The sequence below is a fragment of the Paramacrobiotus metropolitanus genome, unplaced genomic scaffold (genome assembly GCF_019649055.1).
Source record: "Paramacrobiotus metropolitanus isolate TYO unplaced genomic scaffold, Prichtersi_v1.0 Parri_scaffold0000076, whole genome shotgun sequence".
NCBI classification, from domain to species: Eukaryota; Metazoa; Tardigrada; class Eutardigrada; order Parachela; family Macrobiotidae; genus Paramacrobiotus; species Paramacrobiotus metropolitanus.
The window spans coordinates 204,471-225,919 of record NW_026570296.1 but is presented as its reverse complement, the minus strand read 5'-3'; the positions used below and the strand labels follow the sequence as shown (position 1 = coordinate 225,919).

The 21,449-nt window shown below is 41.6% G+C and overlaps 3 protein-coding genes across 5 annotated transcripts; 2 read left to right on the top strand and 1 right to left on the bottom strand.

Annotated features, from left to right (window-relative positions):
• Positions 1–1,438: 1,438 nt before the first annotated feature.
• On the top strand, positions 1,439–3,970 carry LOC129595309 (uncharacterized). Of its 3 annotated transcripts, none has more exons than XR_008691302.1 (4): positions 1,479–1,659; positions 1,733–1,803; positions 1,982–2,035; positions 3,107–3,202. XR_008691302.1 is itself a non-coding variant. In XM_055492267.1 (4 exons), exons 1-4 carry the CDS (start codon positions 1,611–1,613, stop codon positions 3,944–3,946), a joined length of 426 nt encoding a protein of 141 aa, XP_055348242.1. In that variant the 5' UTR covers positions 1,479–1,610; the 3' UTR covers positions 3,947–3,970. The 3 variants fall into 3 exon arrangements, 1 of the variants encoding a protein (XP_055348242.1); XM_055492267.1 differs by lacking the exon at positions 1,733–1,803 and adding an exon at positions 3,842–3,970 and having other exon boundaries at positions 1,479–1,732; positions 3,107–3,251; XR_008691303.1 differs by lacking the exons at positions 1,982–2,035; positions 3,107–3,202 and having other exon boundaries at positions 1,439–1,560; positions 1,733–1,818.
• A 1,112-nt stretch (positions 3,971–5,082) lies between these two features.
• LOC129595308 (uncharacterized) lies at positions 5,083–18,601 on the bottom strand. Its single transcript, XM_055492266.1, has 8 exons — positions 18,517–18,601; positions 7,218–7,295; positions 6,614–6,802; positions 6,470–6,520; positions 6,360–6,410; positions 6,063–6,122; positions 5,674–5,943; positions 5,083–5,538 (listed from the first exon to the last, which is right to left on the bottom strand). Exons 2-8 carry the CDS (start codon positions 7,219–7,221, stop codon positions 5,390–5,392), a joined length of 774 nt encoding a protein of 257 aa, XP_055348241.1. The 5' UTR covers positions 7,222–7,295; positions 18,517–18,601; the 3' UTR covers positions 5,083–5,389.
• LOC129595291 (uncharacterized) lies at positions 18,187–20,906 on the top strand. Its single transcript, XM_055492246.1, has 4 exons — positions 18,187–18,333; positions 19,135–19,268; positions 20,470–20,578; positions 20,643–20,906. The coding sequence occupies exons 1-4, from the start codon at positions 18,187–18,189 to the stop codon at positions 20,904–20,906; spliced, it is 654 nt and encodes a 217-aa protein (XP_055348221.1).
• Positions 20,907–21,449: the final 543 nt, after the last annotated feature.

The following is a 21,449-nucleotide window of genomic DNA, read 5'->3' as shown; positions in this document are numbered from 1 at the left end:
CGATAATATTCGGCTACATTATAAAAGGTGACTTGAAAGTAAAACCCCATGTTTCAGAACCATTCCACTGAAGTGCACCAAGATGGCTGCGGTGATCACCTCAATGTGTGGCTGTGCCATCGCTGTGGCAGCGGTACAACTGCATATTATTATAATTAATGAAACTGTACTCGAATCGAACTTACAGACAACAAGTTTAAATGAGATAGGAAAATAATAATTAAAGTGAACCGAAACGAATCTCATCTGCTGTATATGAAGCAGTTGCCGTAAAAAATTGTTCTCTTTAATCGGATACAGAGAAAAGCAGACAAAGAACGGGTTTGTGAAAAGCAACATTTGAAGGGATTGAGCCGGTCCATGGCACCAAATTTCTGTGCAGAGCACACACACGAAAATTCACTTTCACGCACTACTATACACTTTTTGCATTATTTTCCACAATCTATAAGCAGAAGACATTTTTGTAAACACTGGCATAAAGATCGTTTGTGCGCGCAACATCCGGTACGGGAGACAGAGCTGTGAAAAAGTACAGTAACATAAAATTAAAATCACTTTAATATAAAGCAAAAAAACAGTAAGTAGTATAAAAAACAAAAATTAAATAATGGTGAAATGAAAAAGAGTGAATACAAATAGACATAAACTAAATTTATTAACATAATATTCTTTTGCAAAAGAACACCGTCGACCGTTTCACTCCAGAAAACATGCGCAGCCTGATGTCTGCCCTTCGCAGCAGCGCACCAAAATCATCTCCGGCCTAGTCTACGACTCTACAGACCGCCGACCAAGGTAAAACAGACTGTACAAGTTACAGCATGACCATGGCGGTAAAATCGCAAATACACATAGCTCACGCACGCACGCACACCAGTGACACAAATATCGTGAACACTGAACAGTAATATTAATTGGCAAACATTATACGGAAGAAAATATGGCCGCACAAACCATAAAATTAAGCCGCTGCCGGTGCGCACGCGGTCACTCGGCAAGGCGTCATTCAGGTATTACGCAACGGAATTCTGATCAACCCCAACCTCTTGTAATACCACATAACAAAATCTTCGCCCCCAGCTGCGTAGGCAGCGGAAAGCCACATGACCAACTACAACACTGCAATTAAAAATTTTAAATTGTTTCGTTTTTTTATGGGCTAGGTGTCGGCCCAGAAAATTTTTGACCTCTCACCCCATTTGACACGGCGTAGCAAAAGGCTTATACCATCCCCCTACCCCTAACGCGTTACGTATTACTTTAATGGGCGCAGAAGGGCAGCGGCAGCGGGACCTGCAGACCTGCGCTAACCTACAGCTGCAGGTTAGCGTGCTGACTATGTTGATGTGCTGAGTTACTTGATGTGCTTAGTATAGATGTAGGTACACTGTAAAAGGTGTTACGGTGCATATGTACTGCACGGAACAGTAATTATGCGCTTTATTGCCAGTTTTTCATCAATTGCCGATATGGAGTCCATATGATTACGTCAAGCGTCAAAGATTCTGAGTCTAGATTGTGGACTCAGAATCGTTACTGCTAGCCGTAATCGTCGGGGTAATTTTATTAATACTCCTTTTCGCAGGCATTTTGTTCTGCTGCTTGAAATGTCGGCGGAAGCCGAAAATAGTGGCTTTCGTAACAACAGACCAACAAGTAAAACACGCTTATATCTGTTGCACTCCCGTGACGGAATGGTTGGGGAACTTGTGATCGTATTTTTTCACAGGTGCGTCGTTTAATTATCCTCCTGATCCGATACTCCAGATGACCGATCTTCCGGATTCGATCATTATACGAGTACGACCATTCGTGCACGGTATAATAATCGGTATGGCTGGTGCCCACGAGTATAACGGACCAAAAATTTTGTTCCGTTATACTCGTAGACACCAGCGATAATGATTTAATCATTTCCATTTTATTTTATTTTATGCGGCGCACTGCGTTACAATAGCCCTTTGTTATTTTGCTGCAGCATTTTCGGTGCAATCGATCATATCCGTCTATACAACGCCAACGTTTGTCTGAGGTAACGTTTTTTCTGCATGAAAGGCCGCATAAAAAAAGTGGCATAGAATGGCACACGTACGACAACTCAGACAAGCATCTAAAGATTGACATTCCATAAATAAGTGTAATAGTGGGCTCCAGTAACAAAAGGGATGACACGAGAGACTGACCGTGCTGTATCTTTATTGATGGTACATGATGACTGTACACGGATGGTACAGTGTGCATACAGATAATTAGAGATCTCTGTGTAGATGATTGTAGATGGTACAACAGTGTACAGCTTATATATATACAGATTACAGACAGATGGAAATAAACGTGAATATACCTAGCGGGTATTCCGGGTCGCAGTAAGCGTCGGTTATAGACCTATATGCTAAGATCGTGCATATGTGATCACAAGATGAACACATCATGTTTCTCATATGACTTAAGTTTGAACAATAACAGCGTTTTAGGCGCTAGAATTAAATGTGCCGGGTATCGTCCCTCCATTTTCCCAACACGTTTAGTAGAATGTCTAAGTTTTTTGCTGTAAAACAAAAATAAGAAATACCCTTTCTTCTTGAAACAGTTATGTGACGTACATTTACGCACTTTATTAACAATAAACAACTACAGTTTTTTATTTAAAAATTACTGAATTATTAAGTAAACGATATCATAATGATTTTCAGGTAACTTTACTACTGGTGAAAGTATCTTAATCGCTACTACTACCAGTGGCAGTACCATGGTATGGTACCACTACCACAACCAGTTCCACTACCAGCAACAGTACCATTCTCGCTACCACTAACATTAACAGTACCATAACGTGCAACCATTACCAGTACCAGTAACATTGATTATTACTACCCCTTTCAATTCGTACTGTAGCCATCATAAATTAATGCGTTTGACACATCGCGCTATGAAAGAAAAAAGACTTACGAAATGCAAATTGCAGCGTGAATAATTTCATTCCGCTAATTCTTAATTTGGAAAAGCAAAAGTAATTGCAAAACTGGTGATGTCGAAGCTGTACAGCGAAACAGGATCCATTTTTCTATCCAAGGACTTCATATTTCCTTATTGTGCATTGTAGAGTGGTACGCCGTGCGTGTGACCTTTTTCCCTTGCAAAAGGTCAGTTACACCTGCGGCGCGGATGCCTACAAGGCCAACGGCAGCGAGGATCTCCGTACTATGCAAATGAGTACTGTAGTTGCATTACACGGCAATGTGGAACTAGTAAGCGTTGTCATTTTCGTATTTTCTCTATTAATTCTGTGTACATGAACCGGCATCACGTGATGTCCATATATACTATCCCGTCATGTCAAGAAAAACAGATTCCAGGTTCTGCTCGCAATTCATAGTTCAAATTGCCCGATATGAGGTCTATCGGGCAATTTGCGATAGACCTCTAAGCTAAAATACGATACCAGTAAGTATCTGAATTCTCGTTTTCTTGATAACTTTCTACTTGCCAACTATACAAGCTCGAAAATTTTTCGCGCATTTTTCGAGCCATGGTTCGAAAGAACTGCACGAGTAGCGGAGACAACAAACCCGCAATCCGCAGTGTGGCCCATTGCGTCGGCCACTGCGTCTCCTGTATCATCCCTATGGCATAGTCCTCATTTCAGACGTACGGCAAAGAATCGCTCTTGCGAAAAAAGAATACCTGGAGACTGGAGTACACAAAGCTTTGTTATACAGTCAATTTCAGAACTACACTCGGCTCAGCGACAAAATATAGCGTTTTTAACGGCCTTTCGTAAAGTTGGCAGAGTGGAGTGATAGATAACCGGATTAAATATACAGCTCATGTACTGCAGGCATGCTACAACAGCGTAAACGTCATCGTTCCAGTACGGCCAGAAATCCACCAACAAGTAGTAAACGTTCCCTGGTACGAAGCAGACTACGATGCACAGCACTAACAACGCGAAGACACGGAAACTCTTCTTCTCTTCACGCTCAATGGATTTCGTTTTGCTTAGTCCATTAAGTGCGGATCCCGTATTGCCGACAGTATGTGCATTTATGACGTTGGTGTGGGCTGGACTAGTATGCATAACAGTAGCCCGCTCCCCGTTCACTTTATTGGGGAAACCTAAATGCAAAAGAAGCACTACAAATTTTTAACTAATTAACCTAAGGAACGGTGTGATTTACCTTGCTGCTTAGACTTTGCTCGTCCATGCAGCTTGCACAACACCAGTGCATAACTGAATAAGACAAACCATGACGGAAAATCATACGCAAAAAACTCTACAACCAGCGAATATGTATGCTGCAATTTGAAATTGATAGAGCACGGCAATGTCATCCCGTTGTACCATAACGCATCCATAACGTTATACGGCATTAGCAAGCAGAACAAATAAATCCACATGCCAGCGCACACCATCAGTGTGAACTTGACAGACCGCAAATTCCGATAACGAATGGGAAAATACAGCGAAAACAAACGATCCAGACTAATAAGCATCATGGAATGACCGGTACCGGTAGCAAATAAGTTATCAAAGAAGTTGTAGTACGGGCAGTAGCTAGCGTTGGATGTGGGCGACAAAGTGAACCAGACGAAACCGGTCATGCTAAACAGAGCCAGAGCTAGGTCCGTGATGGAAACATTCAAGATGTAGTACGAAAAAGGACTGCGCACGGCAGCGTCGCGAATAAATGCGATGATGATGAGAATATTGTATATAATGGTGCCGCCGCATATGACTGCCACACTAATAACAAACCCGTAGGTCCCCGGACTCAAGCCGGCTGGTGCGGCGTCGTCGCTGCTTGCCGCAAAGGAGCTGTTCCGATCCGTTTTGTTTGCTATCATATTGACAATTTTTACCAAAAGTAACCTTACAGAACCGGTGTGTTGTCTCTTTTCGATTGTTCAGTAAGCGAAACCCAAGTCAAAAAGTAGTACCGATTTCGCAACTGGTTTGAAGACCTGATCAGTACTTTGAACTTCCAGATTGCACCTCGTGTGGTTACTAAATTGGGAGTGTTTTTCGTACTGTTTTGCGTACGTACTTGGGTGTTACGGTGAACAAATTAAGGAACAATACTGGATCTTTATAACAACTTTTCGGTACAGTAATGCAAAAGCGTGCTTACCATCTTTGACCACTGAATAGTTTCAGTAAGCGCAAAAGCATTCGAGCAACATAAATGCAAGAAAGAAATAATCCAAGGGCGAAGAGATAATATGTGCTTATTAGCATATATATGCATTACCAAAGTGTGAAATTCAAGAAAATTGCAACGTGCCGGCAAAAGTTTGAAATTAATAGAAAAGCAGTTGCACGAAATACATTGCCGCACAGATTATGATAATTCAGCGTTTTCTAAACGCTATCGCACTATGTACAGCTTCAGAGCTCCGGAGTCGAATCTTTTGTGCCGGTCTTCGGTCCCGTGCGCAGGTACCACACTTTGCGACTAAATGCCTTGTACAACAGTTCCTCCTTGACTGCTTCTTGGCTTCCAGAGACGATACCCGGATGTTCGCTGTTGATAAATGCTGAAATCGATAGCCAAGATAACGTTACTGAGCAACCAAAATGCTTGCAAAATTAGGCATAAATAAAAACAAAATAATATTATATTGCTTATTCATGTAATTTTATTCATTCGGGTAGATTCCGTTGTTACGTACCCGGCAAATCGCGCACTACGTCAGCTCCGAGCGCCGCTTTCAGGCCAAAATGCGCTCCGTCAAACAAAAGCAGAATGTTTTCGGTCGTTCCGAAGATCATACATGCTAGATTCACGGCGTCGGTCATCGGGTGGCTACGATGCCAGTGGGCCTTGAAATTCATCAATCTCCCGCGAGGAAGGTAACGAGCGGCGCCCGGAAAAAGCTCCATTTTATCCGCGCCTTTGGTGTTGAGCGATATCTTGATTCCGTGCAGCAGCTCTTTCTTGTCTAAATAATTAGAGAACCAGGAAACTGTTTTGTTAAACTTCATGCGGCATAGATACTGCATACAACACGGGTTTGAAAGTCAAGCCACGGCAAGAGACCGTTTCGCGAACAGTTCTTACCGGCCGCCGGTTTCCCCCGTCGTGAAGTGTGGGATTGCTCTTTCTTTTTGAAGATGCCATCTGTAACAGCTCACAATTACACTGGTTTCTATTTTTATTAATTAAATTCAGTAGTTCACTGCAAAAAATCGAACTGCGATTCGGTGGTGGATAGTAAGCGGTGGATATTTCACTCAGCGCCTTATATTTGATGGCTGTGCAAAATAGATAAATAATATCAGCAGTACAATAAATATTAATGCGAACAATGTACAGCAAGTTTAAGAGAATGTACTTGTTTACAGTGCACAGCTTTACCCTCAGGTTTTTTTGGTGGAACCTTCAAGCGTTCTTTCCTGGCTACCTTGTCTGCAAAATTAGAACAGGTTTAAACACAAATAAGAGCTGTATATTATGGATAAATTCACCTTTTTTTGCAGAACGAGCCGCCTCACCGAACAACTGCATTTCCGGTTCGCCTGTTTCATAAAGAATAAACTTTTTGAAACTGTATTTTTATTTTTTATTTCACGATTAATTCAAAATTCTGCCTAAACTAGAGTGTCACCTACCGGAATTCGAAGTCTCGTCATCCGCGAAAGTGCCACCTGCGACTTCTCCAATTCGCCGTTTTAAGCCAGCCATAGTTGCAGACCGGATTCCGGATATAGGCATTCCGGGACAGATTTTGCCTTTCGGGGTTACGGTGCGCTCGTCGTTTGCTTCGTTCGCATTACTGTCCGAATCACTGTCCGGATATTCTAGATAATAATATTAAAAAAATTCATGTTGAGGTTAAGCACAAGCCGGTTCGGAGATCGAGGACGATAGAGAACAGCAAAAAATGTAATTTCAATGGTTATTGCTGTACGGTTTTTGTTTTGTGATTACGTTTATCTAACTAAGTCAGTTTCCTTAATGTTTCTCACGATAGCATGCAGATTTACATTGCACTCTTTGCGAGTAAATCTTAGACCGTGAAAATAAAAACATTTTTATCAACGGACATTTTGTAAACAAGCTAGTCATGAAGAAACATAAAAATGCTACTATCGAAGATAAGGAAGGCCGTAAAAAGGTTGAGTACCGAGAGCAATTAACGATAGCTAAGATGACAAGCCTGCGTTTGATAGACGGGTTACGAAATGTAATGTAAATAATCTGCAAGAATCTCACCCATAACTCGAATGCCCCGGGATGCTTTAGCAGATTTGGAATAACCAGTGCCGTCGCTCCAAGAAGAAACGTGTTTTTCTGCAAGTAAAACAGAAAGCGCTTTAAGACAGTTCTGCTGTTTCCCTTCTGGTGATTCCAATATCCAACATTTTGCGAGTAATGCCCTCTACATTCGCAAAACAGCTATTAGTCATCCCACGAATAAATTACACAGCAACATGTTGTATAATTTAAATAAATTTTTAGCAAGGTTGTCGAAACTTTAGAAATAGGAGGTGCTATCTCTACTGTGGTAATTCTGACGTACCGGCCACTTTGGCTATATGACCGCGTGTTCTAAAACGCCGTTTGTACAGAAATGCCCGAGTAGTTTACGTAGAAACGTCTTTTGCGATTCAGACAAAATCACCTGCTGCTAATTTTTAGAAAGTTTCGTACGGACGCCCAAATAATCGCAAAAGAATTATAGCCGCGGTCAGAGGCGTCTGTACTATTTAGTAATTAAAATAGGTAGTCATAGAAGCTAAGTGTCCGATTCCGGTATAACAGGTTAAAAAGCTGCACGACAGTATATTAGCAACAGACGAGGACTAAAGATGTGCCAAATAGCTGCAGTTCCCCATCTCAATTTAATAAACAGCTGTAACAACACAACACAAATTCTAAAGCTTCGCCTGTACAAAATTTAGTTAGCAAATAATAGATGTACAGATACTGCAATATGTCTTGCATTTACACGATAGACGAAATTGGTAAATCTGTTTATACCAAACACGATATGCTACAGCGCCATTGAATCAGTGCGTATAAAACGATTAAGCAAAATTTTGAAATACTTGCCGGAAGTATTGTGAACAGCCGGTCGATCGCTGTTCTTACTGGACACGTCGGCTGAAATATTCATAAAGCTGTTACAGAAACTCCATTTATTTAGCTTGCGTTCGTACCGCGTACCTAGTTTTTCTCCGGTAAACGGGTCAAACATCCAGGCGCCGCCACCGGAAGTGCTTGCGCGAGGCAGCGAATCCAAAAAGTCGATGTCATCGGCGCTTTTGCTTGGTGACATAACGGAACCACGTTTTTGGGGGTTTGCCTACAGTGCACTTAGTTCACTCACTTCAGCATTGCAATAAACTGCGGATAATACCAAAGCAAAACCAAAAGCGCGGACCCAAAGTGGTTAAACAAAAATTTATGCAGCCATGCGCATAAATACGTATAGACACTGAGCAGCTCGAGGTTGATCGATAAGGTTCTTGATGGTATTCTGTGGAACAAAATTGTATTGTCAACCTTAAAGATAATTAGAAAGGTTGTTTAAGGGTAAATTAGAACGGTTAAGGTTTTTTGATGATAAAAGCAAAGGCACACGCAAATTTGAAAAAGGCAAACTGTAAAGGCAAAGGCAAACGGGCGGCAAAGAAAACCTGACCGGCATCGCTAAGTAGTCAAACTGTTTTCATTTACAGCAACAATTAAACTAATTTCCGAAAAAAGCTATTCATTAACATTAGCCTAATTAACTGAATAAATACCAAGTTTTAAAACCAGCTTACAGTCTTTGAAAGGTCACCGCGTTTTTCCTGTAACGTTTCTTCTATGGCAGCGATTCGCACGACAACGGCTTCGTAAAACCGTCGGGATGGATCCATTGCTTTGCTAGCGCGCGCGAGAATGACATCCTTTTCTTCGAGAATTGGCCCATAATACTGGCTCTCCATTAGTCTCCAGTCGTTTTTCGTAGATGACTTAGCCATGTTCAAGAGCAGGCTCTTCTGATCTTCGACGAATCGCACCAAGACATAATCTGAAACGCAACGTGGTTGCACACTAAAATGCAATTAAAAGCAGCCACCAGAGTACGGTGGCCCTATTTTTCTTGAACCTTTTCGATCGGCATGGGCCTGATGTATTTGATCATGAGCGTCAAACACAGATAAATCAGCATTCTGTGCAGGAGAATGGCGTCGACGCAAGTTTTTAGGCGAAAAAGACATTCTAATGACTTAATCAACCATAAACCAAGAAAAGACAGTGTCTAACACCTAATTAAAGTTGCATAAAAACCAGTACTTTAAAAACCATAAAAGCCAACTATTACTTGTCGAATGTTCTGGTGGACGTTGGGAGCAGACTGTTAGTGCAAAAATTTCGATTACTTTGCCGGTTGAGCGGCGATAATTTCTTTTTAGACTGGGGGAATTCATCGGTTACCGAAGCATTTTGGTGTAGCGACAAGAAAATTTGTACCCGGTGGTTAATGCACAATATGCTTTTGTTAACTGCGTTGCGCGGACGCTCCAGGTCCGCGCTTTCTCACACCTGTTAACTAAGCAGCGATTACTAGCCTAAATTAGGACGTCAGCGGAAATCTGAACCCCGTTAGCCAGACAAAGCGCCTTTGTGCCTTGCGCCAGCCTTGTGGTGCCGTTGCAGTTGCAGTGGTTGCAGTATCTTCAAATAGACTCCGCTTAGTGCTCTAGAAAATGCCAAAACGCGTGTCCGCTGCTGGCGAAAGTTTTCGCTCTGCAAAGAAGCGTAGTAGATATAACGCATACTTGTATGGGGATATTATGCCTAATAGTACATATTATCGCAAAAAGCAGGAATACCGGAATGACAATTTTGTACTTCGACAAGTTCATCCTGTTCAAAAAGTCGCTCAGAATGAGGTGAGTGGACGTGGATTAAAAGCTAATTTCCAGACGGATTTTGCATAACTATAAGTAACCTCTGCTGTATATTTTTTTAAACAAACTATCGGAAACTTAACTTAAATTAGCGGTATCTGTTGATACGAGTCGAGATAGCGTCGTGGTTTTCCTAATATTTTCACAAGTAATATGCGAAGAGAGTGCACAAAGCACACAGTACTTACCGTACACCGTGTATAAACGCATCTGTATACCGTATACACTGGTTACACATTAATGCACAGTAAAAAATTATGACGAGCGAATCGTGCAAAAAGGGTACCGCACATGCGTATCGGGAGTATCGGCCGTATCGCCCGCATCGCTCTTCCAGTCAAAGCTGTACCGAACTTTCGTGTGACTGATAGTTTTGCGTACATACCAAGAATGTGATTTATTAACAGTATAATACTAAAAAACTGGGACGAATAATATTATTTTTTTTAAAAACGAACACTGAATATACAACTACTGTATACCGTATATACAAAAACATGATACATCAACCACAGAAAGAACACTGATTTCCTTTCCGATTCGGAAATGTAGTTAAAACGCGTAATGCGCTCCCCCCTTTGAAATTGGATGGATATTCTTCATAGTTTTAATGTGCAACGATTATCAAAGATTTTTGCGACCTGACCTTTTTGCTTTGACAACTTTTTCTTACCTACGTTATGTTGGAATGATTCCCACTAGCTGAATTATTATCACATGGCATATCTCCATATTGCTGAAGTAATCTACTATTTCAGTACGTTCAACTCAACTATCGCCTCTGAACATTTTAGGTGGAGCCAGTGGGCCGCTTGTTTGCAACTGATCCTGCAGCAGTACCACCAAATGAACGTTTGTTTGAAGGGAGCAGCTCAACTGAGAGCACCGACGCTACGGAATTTCCTCGTGTCGACACCGTTACCGACATGGTTGCATTTCTACGTGCCGTGCGCAAGCACAAATTGTCGCGTTCGCAGCAGGACAGCATGCTGAACTTCATAACTGGGCGGCAACGTAATCTTCCAGCAAATCTCTATTACTTGGATAAATCGCTGAAACCGCATCTTCTTGAATATGAACGCCATCAGTTTTGTGTACATCATGGCAAATACATTGGCCAAGAAATGCTGCTCAGTAACCTGGTATACTGTTCACACCCTAAATGCAAGAGCGCGCCGATCGCCAAGAAAAGCAACTCTGGAGTTTTTGTTACATTCTCACTGGACAATTTGCTTCGACGCTTTTTGTTATCATCTACAGCTAAATTACTCCTGAATTCAACAAGTGTCTCTGAGATACAATCACTGGACGTAATGCAAGGGAGTTTATACCAGCGGATCAAGAGCGAACCGAACTTTATTTCACTAACCTTTCATGTGGATGAAGGTTCGACGTTCGGAATAAACGGAAGCGACAATGGGAAAGTGCTAGCAGTGAGTTTCATAATTAACGAGTTGCCACCGCGTTTGCGCTACCGTACAAGGTTTTTGTACGCTTTAGCTACTGGTCCACATCTCCCACCAGTCCATATACTGTTGGACCTATTTTCTCGCGAAACTACTGCGTTAGAAAACAGTGGTATCAGTGTATCTACACGGCTGTTCACTGTGCGAGCTCCACTGTTAGTGGCCGACAGCATTGCAAGAATGGCAGCATTAGGACACGGGTCATTCCATGGCGAATACGGGTGCACTGTATGTTACCATCCAGGCAAACGAAGTGGTGCTGGTAATCGAAGCGTTCGGGTTTATCCTTTCATTCCGGGAGCAGCCTACGATAATCGCAGCAGACGCGATTCATGTGAAAATGCAAAACAAGCTGTTAGCACCGGTGCGGCGTTTCAAGGTGTTATTCGTCCTAGCCGGTTACTGCGCATTAATTCTTTTGACCCTGGTTCCGGAGCGCCACCAGACATTCTGCACGCAGTTGGAATCGGCCACGTGCGTTATCTGTTTCGATACTGGACCAAAGACAGTATGGCTGATATAAAAGTTTATTCAGATATGCACGACAAAAGACGGAAACTGCTCGCAATTACGTGGCAAGAACGTGTTGATTCGAGATCTAAAAGCCTAAAATTTCCAAGCCTCTTCAATCGAACCTATGCGGAATTGTCGACGCGGGTGAAGCAAACTGGTGCTGAGTACTTGCAATTTTTGCTTTACGCAGCTTTTTATTCTTTGGATGGTATACTGCCGGATGTTCTTTATAACAACTTGATTGACCTCGTTCTCGCTGTGCATTTGGTCCTTATGGATCACAGTTTGTGTCATGGCGATTTGGATGCCCATGCTACAAGCGCAAAAATGTTGCTGAAAAAGTACCTGGAATCATTCCAGCAGCTTTATGGAGAGCGGAAGATGCTATACAATTTACATCAAATTTCTCACCTGCCAGACAGTTTGAGGCACTGGGGTCCAGTTTATCATACTTCCACTTTCTGCTTCGAAGATTTTCTTGGAACCCTAATGCGATCTGTGCACGGCACTACTGACCTTCTTAGCCAAATAGCTAGAAGTTTCCAACAGGAGGAATTTATCCGGACAAACAGCGAAACTGTACGCGTAGTTGGGTCAATAAAAGTAGGGCGTTGGGAGTATGTTCCAAAGGGACGACCTGAAAGAACTGTGAATCCCGACTGGATGCATGCCCTACATGGCCTTAACGTTGACGATGCTTGTGTATACCAGCGAATAATGAGAAGCGACTGTGTCCCTTTGGAAGCCAAAAGCTATAACCGCCGCACGATGCATTGCAACAGCATCTTTCAGCTGTACGATTGTGAGGTGGTAGAGATTCACGGTTTTCTATTTTTCCGTGATCAGTCGAGAATTGTTGCAGTCGTAAAGCGCATGCAGACGGTTCCTTTTTTCAAGTTAGCTGATGGCAGGCCATGCGAATTTGTTCGCAAATGTATTTCTCAAGCAAATACGTTCTCAGTTCTGGATATCGAAAGCTTATTTCGACCTGTTGTTTCAGTGTTCAGAGATGTTTCTAAAGTTGCGTTTGTAGTGTTTGTGCCAAATGCAAAGTACATTGTATAATGTACGGTAGTTGTCGGCCAGCGGGATGGTGTTCAGCAAATCTGTCCGTAGCTGCTGTCTATGAAACTTCGGGATAAAATAAGATGATTGTTCTTACTGCGAAACGGTATAAATTTTGCGCTTTTATTCTTTTTTATGATGCCTACCATCTACGTTAATTGTAATTTTCAAACATGTCGGCCTAAATTTGTTGTATTTAAACAGTTGTTCCTCGAGGTCTCTTCCGGTTTACTGCATTTCATACTCGAAGGCAGGCTGGTCAGTGCCTTGATACTTACACATTGAAACTGTAGGCCGCTTACTTCCATGTACCTGTGTCGTTGGCGCTTATAAGCTTGCAACAACAGCATTGCAAAAGTTGATTGCCGCAAAACTAGCACGCCCCTTGCTCAGTTGTGCACTCGCTTCTCACACTGCCAGCGCCTTCTGTAGCTTTTCCCTTCTGTAGCTTTTCCATGCAGTCTTTGCGTGCCGAATCTCACAATCATCCCTTGTACTGCTTTGCGCTTTATCAGAGAGCGACATAATGCATTAATTATTTTATAAATACGTCTGCGGGTGACTCGTCACTTTTATTTTGCAAAAATTTTGAAGATTCTCGTGAGTCAAGCACGGAATAACAGCAAAATGAAAACGTTATTCGTAAATGACATGCATTTATGCTTTCGTTACTGTTTACCTCAACATACTGATAGCAAAATTTATCAGCAAGATAGCATCCATGGCAGCCTCAACGAAAACAGCGCAACAACAGATCTCTTGTCAAAACCTGTTAGTTATTGGGAATCTTTGTTCGGACGGTCTAAAACCAGCATTCTGTTTTCGGGTTGCCGGCGATTTTTTGATGAGCCATATGAAATCGAATATACCAACGACACCGATAAGACGAGGTAACAATCGGTTGCATTATTTCAATTATATGTACTTAACAGTAAGATGGGATTGACAGCATATGTTTACTGCGATTTTATGTTTTTTATCTTAAGCCAGGTGACTTTTATTTACAGTAGCTCTACCGGTTTCAGGTATCCTGGTAACGTAGTAAAATTGGACGGATCTGTGAAAATAGAAGCTCAGCAAAATGTTACTGAAATTCATTGTGAAAACGCCGTTGGCGGTAACAGCATGCCGCGTTCAAACGTTGAAGTCTCCGCCGTTGATGCTAAAAAGCGAAGGATTGAGTCACCGGATCGATCCTTGAAGAAAGCTAGAACCGGAACCAAAAAGCGTGGATTTATGTAGACAACTACGCATTATCTTTGGATGTGCGTACTGTCAGTGCGCTTGTTATTTTGTTTGATATTTATGCGAACGTTCATTTACCTTATGTCCTACACATTGAGTTTTACCGGCTTTTCGAAATTTTTTGAATCCGAGTTGACTGTTACTGTCAATGCACTTAGCAGTAGAATTCTCATTCTCAAGCTTCTGCATGAGCCACATTTTCGTTTTCCCTTTCAGTGAAATGTGTGGAAAAACGCTACTTATAATTACGAATACTTTTGGTGACTATCATTAATTTTTAAGCGGATTCAAGTATCTCATTGTTCTCGTTTGTACTTCCGTTTGCCTAGTTGCGGTAATTATTATCTATTATAAAGTTAGATAAAAACCATTAACGGTAAATTTTTGTATGGGAAACAAACCCTACGAATCAGATGGACTTGGGTCGGGAATGGTATAAATCTTTTATAGTCAGTTTCATGCAAGTCTTTAAACTCCAAAGGGAAATAATTCTAGCTGCAACAATAATAAATGTGATTTCCTAGCACTTTCTATTGGTAAACCGCTGTGTTTCGCATAAGCTTTTTTGTAACTATTTTATTCGTACGCATTTAAAGATTTTGAGGTACTTATCCTTAAACCCTATCCTAAAATATCCTTAATTTTGAGGTATTTGTCCTCGACAACTGGATAAACCATCGCACAGTGCGATTGCCGCAAAAAGTGTACAAGGTTTTTGGGAAGAACACTGCGCTGAAGCACAAAACAATAATATTGCATACGTGCGCAGTACCGCGCAGTCATCTAATTGTTGTTCAGTCTTGCTGCTAACTGTGGCGTGACATTGAAATTTCATAATTTACTTCTCTCCAAAAGTTAGTGTTACATAAAACCTGTTATTAACGAAACCTGTTATTAATGATGACCAGTATCCTGTCCGGTATTACTAAACCCCTCCAACCGATAAAACCAAAAAACGACAGCTGTAAGTTAGGTAATTTAAATAATTCATATACAGTATATTCTTACAAAACGCAGCTAAATATAAATATGTACTGCAACAAGCAGACATCAGAAGCTGCATTTAGAAACTGCATCACAGCCGAAGAGTGAAGCCTGGTCCTAAGTTTTGCTCGGCCATCCGCCTCCTGGCTTTTTTCATTTTTCTCTTCGTAATCGTATATAACCTGTTTCTAGGTCTCTGATTTGCCGAGTGAATTTTCATTGAAGCGGCAGCGCTTTGCAACAAAGCGGCCTTTTACCCTAAGAAAGCCGGTTGCCGCGATAAATCGGGCGCCTGCGCAGCCTGCTCTCATTACCACTGTCCCATTCTCTTGCCGTCCATCTTTCTTTTGGAGCCACATGCACCAACAGACAACGTAAAGTCGAGCAGAGCAAGCGCATTTACAAATGCAAACCGCCCTGGTTCATACAGCTCACAGTAATGTCTAGCAGCTCTGCGTAATATTTCTAAATTTCGCTAGTTCTGTTATAGGGTTACCTTTTAACGTTTTCTTTGACTACTGATTGATCTGGTGATTTTTTAAGTTTTCATTCCCGTTTCCGGTTTTCCGCGCATAATGCCAGATTCCCTAAAAGATTGCTTAGCTGTGAGTGAGCTCGCACTGTGGATGGAATATGCGTTTTTTGTAGCTGTACGTTTTTTACATCATGGCGTTTTTCACTTCAGAACGCCAAAGGTTGGATTCAGTGTTTCATCTGCTATGAAAGCGATGACGCTATCGCTCATATCACCGTATGTTGTCGCAACGTCGTTCACATGGATTGCATGAAACAGTGGATTACTTCCGTTCGCAATAACGATACCCTTGCGGAAGCTGACCGTGCTAACCCAACCTGTCCTAAGTGCCGCTGGTAGGGCATGTTAAAAATAAGCATTTTTGCGTACTTTAAATCTAGTGGATAATTCAAGCACGTCGCCCGGCGAAGCCGATTGCTTTACACCGGCTTTAATTCTGATTTCTGATGAAGAAAACTATTTCATGTATTCGTAAACTGTTTTGTTTTATTACAATTTTTAACAAAAGCAATTACGTTTTTGCCAAACAAACTTTTAAAAATTTTAACCGCACAAATCGGTGAAAAATAATGCACCCTGGTGCGTTTTGAGGCTGCGATCTGCGCAACTAGAAGGGAAAGGTGTACAGTAAATCCTGAAAGATAAATACGCCAAAGGTTAAGCAAATTTCGTTATTTTCCGGGTATATTTATCGTACCGCATTGTGATTTGCTTTTGTCTTCTAGAGATGCAGGTAATATATTTCCGCATGTTTTTAACAAATACTGTAGACGCCAGCGTTTTCTCAACATTCTAGTGGTATCGCAAAATATTTAATTTAGTAGTACCGCTAATGAGCGGCATTTTTGCACTGCCTCGGCGCTCGATTTAAACGTTTTGCCGCTAGCAATGCTACTGAGAGCGCCAGTTCGAACTTCGTTCTGTAAATGCGTAGGTCTAAGCTTGACCGTATGTAACTAGGTTTAGATTTTTATATTTATTTCGATTCCAGTTGGAAAGCAGTAAATGTGCAGCTATTACCCAAGCCTGTCGCTCTGTGTTGTACTCTACGGGACGGCCAGGTTAAAACTTTAGCGTATTTCTTTCCAGTTAAGGAAAATGGCCCGGTACATAGTGCCAGAAATGGGATACATAAACTAAAACATTCGCTTTCGCGCACTCCGGAAGGCTTTTTTGAAATACTTTATGTCATTCTAAAGCTAAATGATTTGTATACATCGTTCTGAAGACCGTTTGCGCGCGCAACATCCGGTTGCCGAGATATAGCGTACTAAAGTGGGCGGAAAGTTTAAAAGCACTATTGTGTACCAAAACTCTGGTTATTACCCGATCTTTTTGAAACTTTGCTATAAAAGGCACATGGCTATGAAACTTTACTATAAAAGGCACACGGTTTTCCGAACAATGTATACAAATCATTTAGCTTTAGAATGACATAAAGTATGACAAAAAAGTGATTCGGAGTGCTCGAAAGCGAAAGTTTTAGTGTATGTATCCCATTTCTGGCACCATGCACCGGGCCATTTCCCTTAAGTTTATGTACAAGGTGTGCGTAAAGGCGGGGTTACTGCAAATCTGTGATTTTTAACTTAGAAATTCCAAAAGATGCGTAGGCTAGTGTAAACAGAAGGTCAGTTTGGCAGATGTCCGGCTAGATCCTAAAAACTGAAAGCCAGTGTTTTTAAAGTCTGGATTTTCAACGCGCCTTTCAGAAACATTTACCGAATGTAATTTCTCATACGCACTCTGCAGTGCCGTTAGCTTTAAACATCAATTTTGCAACTGGTTGTTGTTTTACATAGTGCATGGCTCAGATTTAATCGTGCTGCAGGGGCCCGTTTGTTGCGGCGACACAGCTCGTGCCCCTTGGCTGGGTTTCCGAAGTCGTCAAAAACCTAAACGCAGCTTTTATGTTGCTGCCACAAGAAGGGGAGAAAAGTCGGCTGCCTTACCCTACTGCAGTTACGTTTCATTTTGACACATTGAATGCCGTTTTGCCCAACTGGCTGCACGACCGAGCAAACGGAAAAGTTGTCTTTTTGGACGGATGTGACTTGGAGTTTCTGTGGCTTGTTGACCATCTGGGCAAAAACTTGGATTTCACCGTGTAAGCAGTTTCTGCTGCCGCTTCAAATATCAAATTAAATTTACCGCTTATTAAAATTTTCGTTGAAGAAATAGCAAAATAAACTTCGGTATACGGAGTATGACCATGTATGTACATTTGTACATGCGTACTGCGCTATAGTTATTGTGCTGCCATTTTAAAGTTGGCTCTCAACGTTCGATTTTGATAAATTATTATCACTGCACTGCAGCGTTTTCCAAAAATTTGTCGTTTAGTACCCTAATTATTTTCTAGAAATTCAGCAACCGCTGCGAGAGCGCTGGGTACAAATTTCTATCGCTTTATCTGTACTGACTGGGATTTTGAAAAATCGCCCAAATTCTTGCGTTTCTGCGCTGGCGTCATGGCGGATATGAACGTGTCGAAGGAGTTTTTCGAATGCGCAGTCCTGCCTCCGAATTTAAGAAAGCCACTTCACGTAATGAACGAGTATCTTGCGGCCGAGTATGTCTGCTCGTGGGCTGAACCTCTACTGCAGCGGGGAAGCAAGGTAACTAGGATTAGATGCCGTTGAGATATTGTGCTATCCTAGCGGATCAGTGGCAGTGCATGTGTTTTTATTACAGCCGGGCTTTTAGTACCTTTATACCACTGGTGTAAAACTTGTAATGATAAAAAAGTGAAACACTTGTTATACTACTGAGTAGAAGATATAACTTTTAATACCAATCACCCTGTGTCGCAGTCTCTCAGTTTATCGAAGTGACCCGGTGCACGACACCAAATTCGTGAACACTCACGAAAACTTTTACTTTCGCACTCTCCTAGTCACTTGTTGCATTGCTCCATCACATTTTGTAGTCAGATTATTGATATACATGGGCGTGAGAACCGTTCGAGGGTGTAACGTCCGTTTGGGGAGTTATTGCTGTAAAAAATAAAAAATACTTTTAGTGCATTTTGGCGTACCAGAAGCTTTATTGTAGAGCGATCGATTTTCATCAAATTAAGCAAAAAAGTCACCAAAAAAAATACGAACGTGCAGACCGTTGTCACACCGAACCAGGTTTCCACGATGTTTCCGAAAAAAATTTTATTGTTTCAGGACTGCAAAAAATTGTGAGTACCCGGTTCACTTCCAAACGATAAAAAAATGGTGCGAACCTGGTTCGGTGTAAAAATTGTAATCGTAGAGCGCTACTGATTTTTATGAGGCTTTCACGCTAAATTTGAGTAAGAAAGGTTGATAATAAAGATTACGTTTGTATAAATGTGCACCAAATTGGTGAAATGCATCGGTCACTTCCCTTACGGATCTAGGCGCTTTTTAAATTTAATTTTGTTTGCGCAGCTGGTCGACACTGTGTTCCAATGCTGCGGACTGCCTGCACTAATTGGGAAAAAAGGAGACTGGGGCCCGTGCGAAAGCATTCCTTGCACTGTAAAGAGTGCTATGCGCACCGAAGGTTTTCACTTGCTACTGCAGTAAGTGCATTTCTATGACACACAATGTAAATTGATGTCGTTTTCGCTTGGTAACTGTTGCGCTGGAAACAAAACATCTAAGTAAAGCCAATATTATTAACTGTTTAGCTACTGTCAGGTTGTCCTTTTGAATTTTACCTTCGAACCCTTAAAACAAGAAACTGCCGCTGTTGTAACGGACTGTTTTCATTGATTGCGAAAGGTCGTGGTGTTGTTCACCTATAAACGATTAAATAGCTCTCTTCAGACCATAAAATTACTAGGCCTACGTATGCAACTAGAACGCAGATTGCTTCTTGTACTGTATATCAGTAATACTTCTATCGGTAATTTTTTTTCTGTTTACATTAAGCGTTGATCTTTTACGAAGTCTGTTATTTAAATCAGTCGGTGACGGCCACTTATCAGTGCCAAACTATCCAGACAGAATCGGCATCCCTTGTTTTGTTTTAACTAACAAGAGGAACTAAAAGTTTTGAGTAAGCACTTACGGTCGCCTTACACAAGCTCTATGCTTTTGTGGAGTTTGATTAGTCTTATAACTAGCCCCGAAGCCCAGATTGCGGCAACAGTGTCAGAACGGTTAGGGTGTCGCAACGGTTAGCATTTTTGGGTTTATGTTCGCAATAGAAAAGCGACAATTGGTATAAGCAGTTGTCAGCGAAGTACGCTATCGTCTGCCAAATACGAATAGTTTTTATGCACTAACAGCGATGTCACCAACACTGCTACAGTCTTTGAGGAAATAATTCGTTTCATCGGCCGGGAGATCCGTGAAACTACCGTGGAGCCTTGGTCGGTGGCGTTTACAAGACAAAGCGTAAATTTAGCAATAATTAGACAAAATACAGCAGCCGTTCGCAGAGCACTAAATACGAGCTACAGGAATTCGAATACCGATCAATGTGGATTAGTGTATTTGATATTCTTCAGCGGGGTTCTGCGCAGCCATTTGCACGTGCATCTGAAGCCGCGATTGCTGAATAAAAACATCGTAACGCTAAACTTTATAGAACAACGATTAGTCTGTAAATAGCCGGAGTTAAATTATTATGTAAAAAATGTTCTTCTATTTGAAGCGATCTAGTGCTATCATCTATAACGAGTTCAAACCTTTTTATTCTTATCCGAATTTATTTTTATCTGAATCTTACGTTTATAACGACAAAAAGAACAAATAACGGATCCATTGCTTTTTCAGTGCAGACGAACGGCGAACCGGAAACTACAAATACTGGTTGGAGTGTACTTTCTGCCGAGACAAGCCGATTTACAACGAAATTGGCAATCATATGCTCCAGAAGCATCCGGTACGGTAGTTAGCGCCAGATGTTACCCGATCCGTAACTAATGCACGTAATACTTGTGTTGTAGAACGCTACTTACATCCAGTGTGAAAAATGTTTTGCTCCTTTGTCTGGGCCTATCAGCTTGTCAGTTTCCCATGCTGTCGTCTGTCCGCGTCGACGCTGTCCATTGGCATTTCATATCGCAGCTGGAGAAGGGCGTGATCCCTATGTTCCACTTCGTCAGGAAATACCGCACTTCCCGTTCCCCGTTTCAAAGAATAAGCAGCGCTTTGTCGTGGAACGCCCGCATGGACGCAATTGGATTGTGCTCAGCTTGGAGAGGAAGTAATGCGGAAAAAAGTGGATAACTACGGCACTTGTTTCAACATGCAAACGATTTAGGCTTTAAACGAAATATTACTTTTTTCCTGCTTAAATAAACTTGTTTCTGACCGACGAAATAATCGGAAATATTACTCTCTGTTCAACTTTTGCTAAAATTATTTTTGTAGCTCGAATAATTCTGTGCTGACTAGTTGAAAGCCGTTCGGTTTTGTATGTTCAGAATTAAAATACTGAAACACGCTGAATCTGCTATTTTTTCAAACGGAAAGTTTTTCAAACGGAAAGTTTCGTAAGTTTCCAAAAAGAACGCATCTCATCAGACACTATCACAGTAGTAAACAACAAAAATAAAAATTCGGCAGAAGCAGCAACTTCCGGTTGGAACTTAGAACTGGTTTAGAGCTTTGAGGAAAATTAAGTACGATTACGGTTTTCTCAGAAAACTGACACCACATTCGAACCAATCCAGAACTTTTCTGTGTACTTCGCAAGTACGAGTACGACATTTTGACTTGGGAAATCTTCGTTCGCACTGGCACTCATCACT

Bases quoted from the DNA above. Each gene is read 5' to 3' on its own strand.
- LOC129595308 (XM_055492266.1), bottom strand. The intron at 6,521-6,613 runs GTAGGTGACACT...TTTATGAAACAG, and splicing joins TGACGAGACTTCGAATTCCG to GCGAACCGGAAATGCAGTTG. The intron at 5,539-5,673 runs GTACGTAACAAC...TATCGATTTCAG, and splicing joins CGTAGTGCGCGATTTGCCGG to CATTTATCAACAGCGAACAT.
- LOC129595291 (XM_055492246.1), top strand. From the start codon at position 18,187: ATGGCGGATATGAACGTGTCGAAGGAGTTTTTCGAATGCGCAGTCCTG. The intron at 19,269-20,469 runs GTAAGTGCATTT...TTGCTTTTTCAG, and splicing joins GGTTTTCACTTGCTACTGCA to TGCAGACGAACGGCGAACCG. The intron at 20,579-20,642 runs GTACGGTAGTTA...CTTGTGTTGTAG, and splicing joins ATATGCTCCAGAAGCATCCG to AACGCTACTTACATCCAGTG.
- LOC129595309 (XM_055492267.1), top strand. From the start codon at position 1,611: ATGTCGGCGGAAGCCGAAAATAGTGGCTTTCGTAACAACAGACCAACA. The intron at 2,036-3,106 runs GTAACGTTTTTT...TGTGCATTGTAG, and splicing joins AACGCCAACGTTTGTCTGAG to AGTGGTACGCCGTGCGTGTG. The intron at 3,252-3,841 runs GTAAGCGTTGTC...CATGTACTGCAG, and splicing joins TACACGGCAATGTGGAACTA to GCATGCTACAACAGCGTAAA.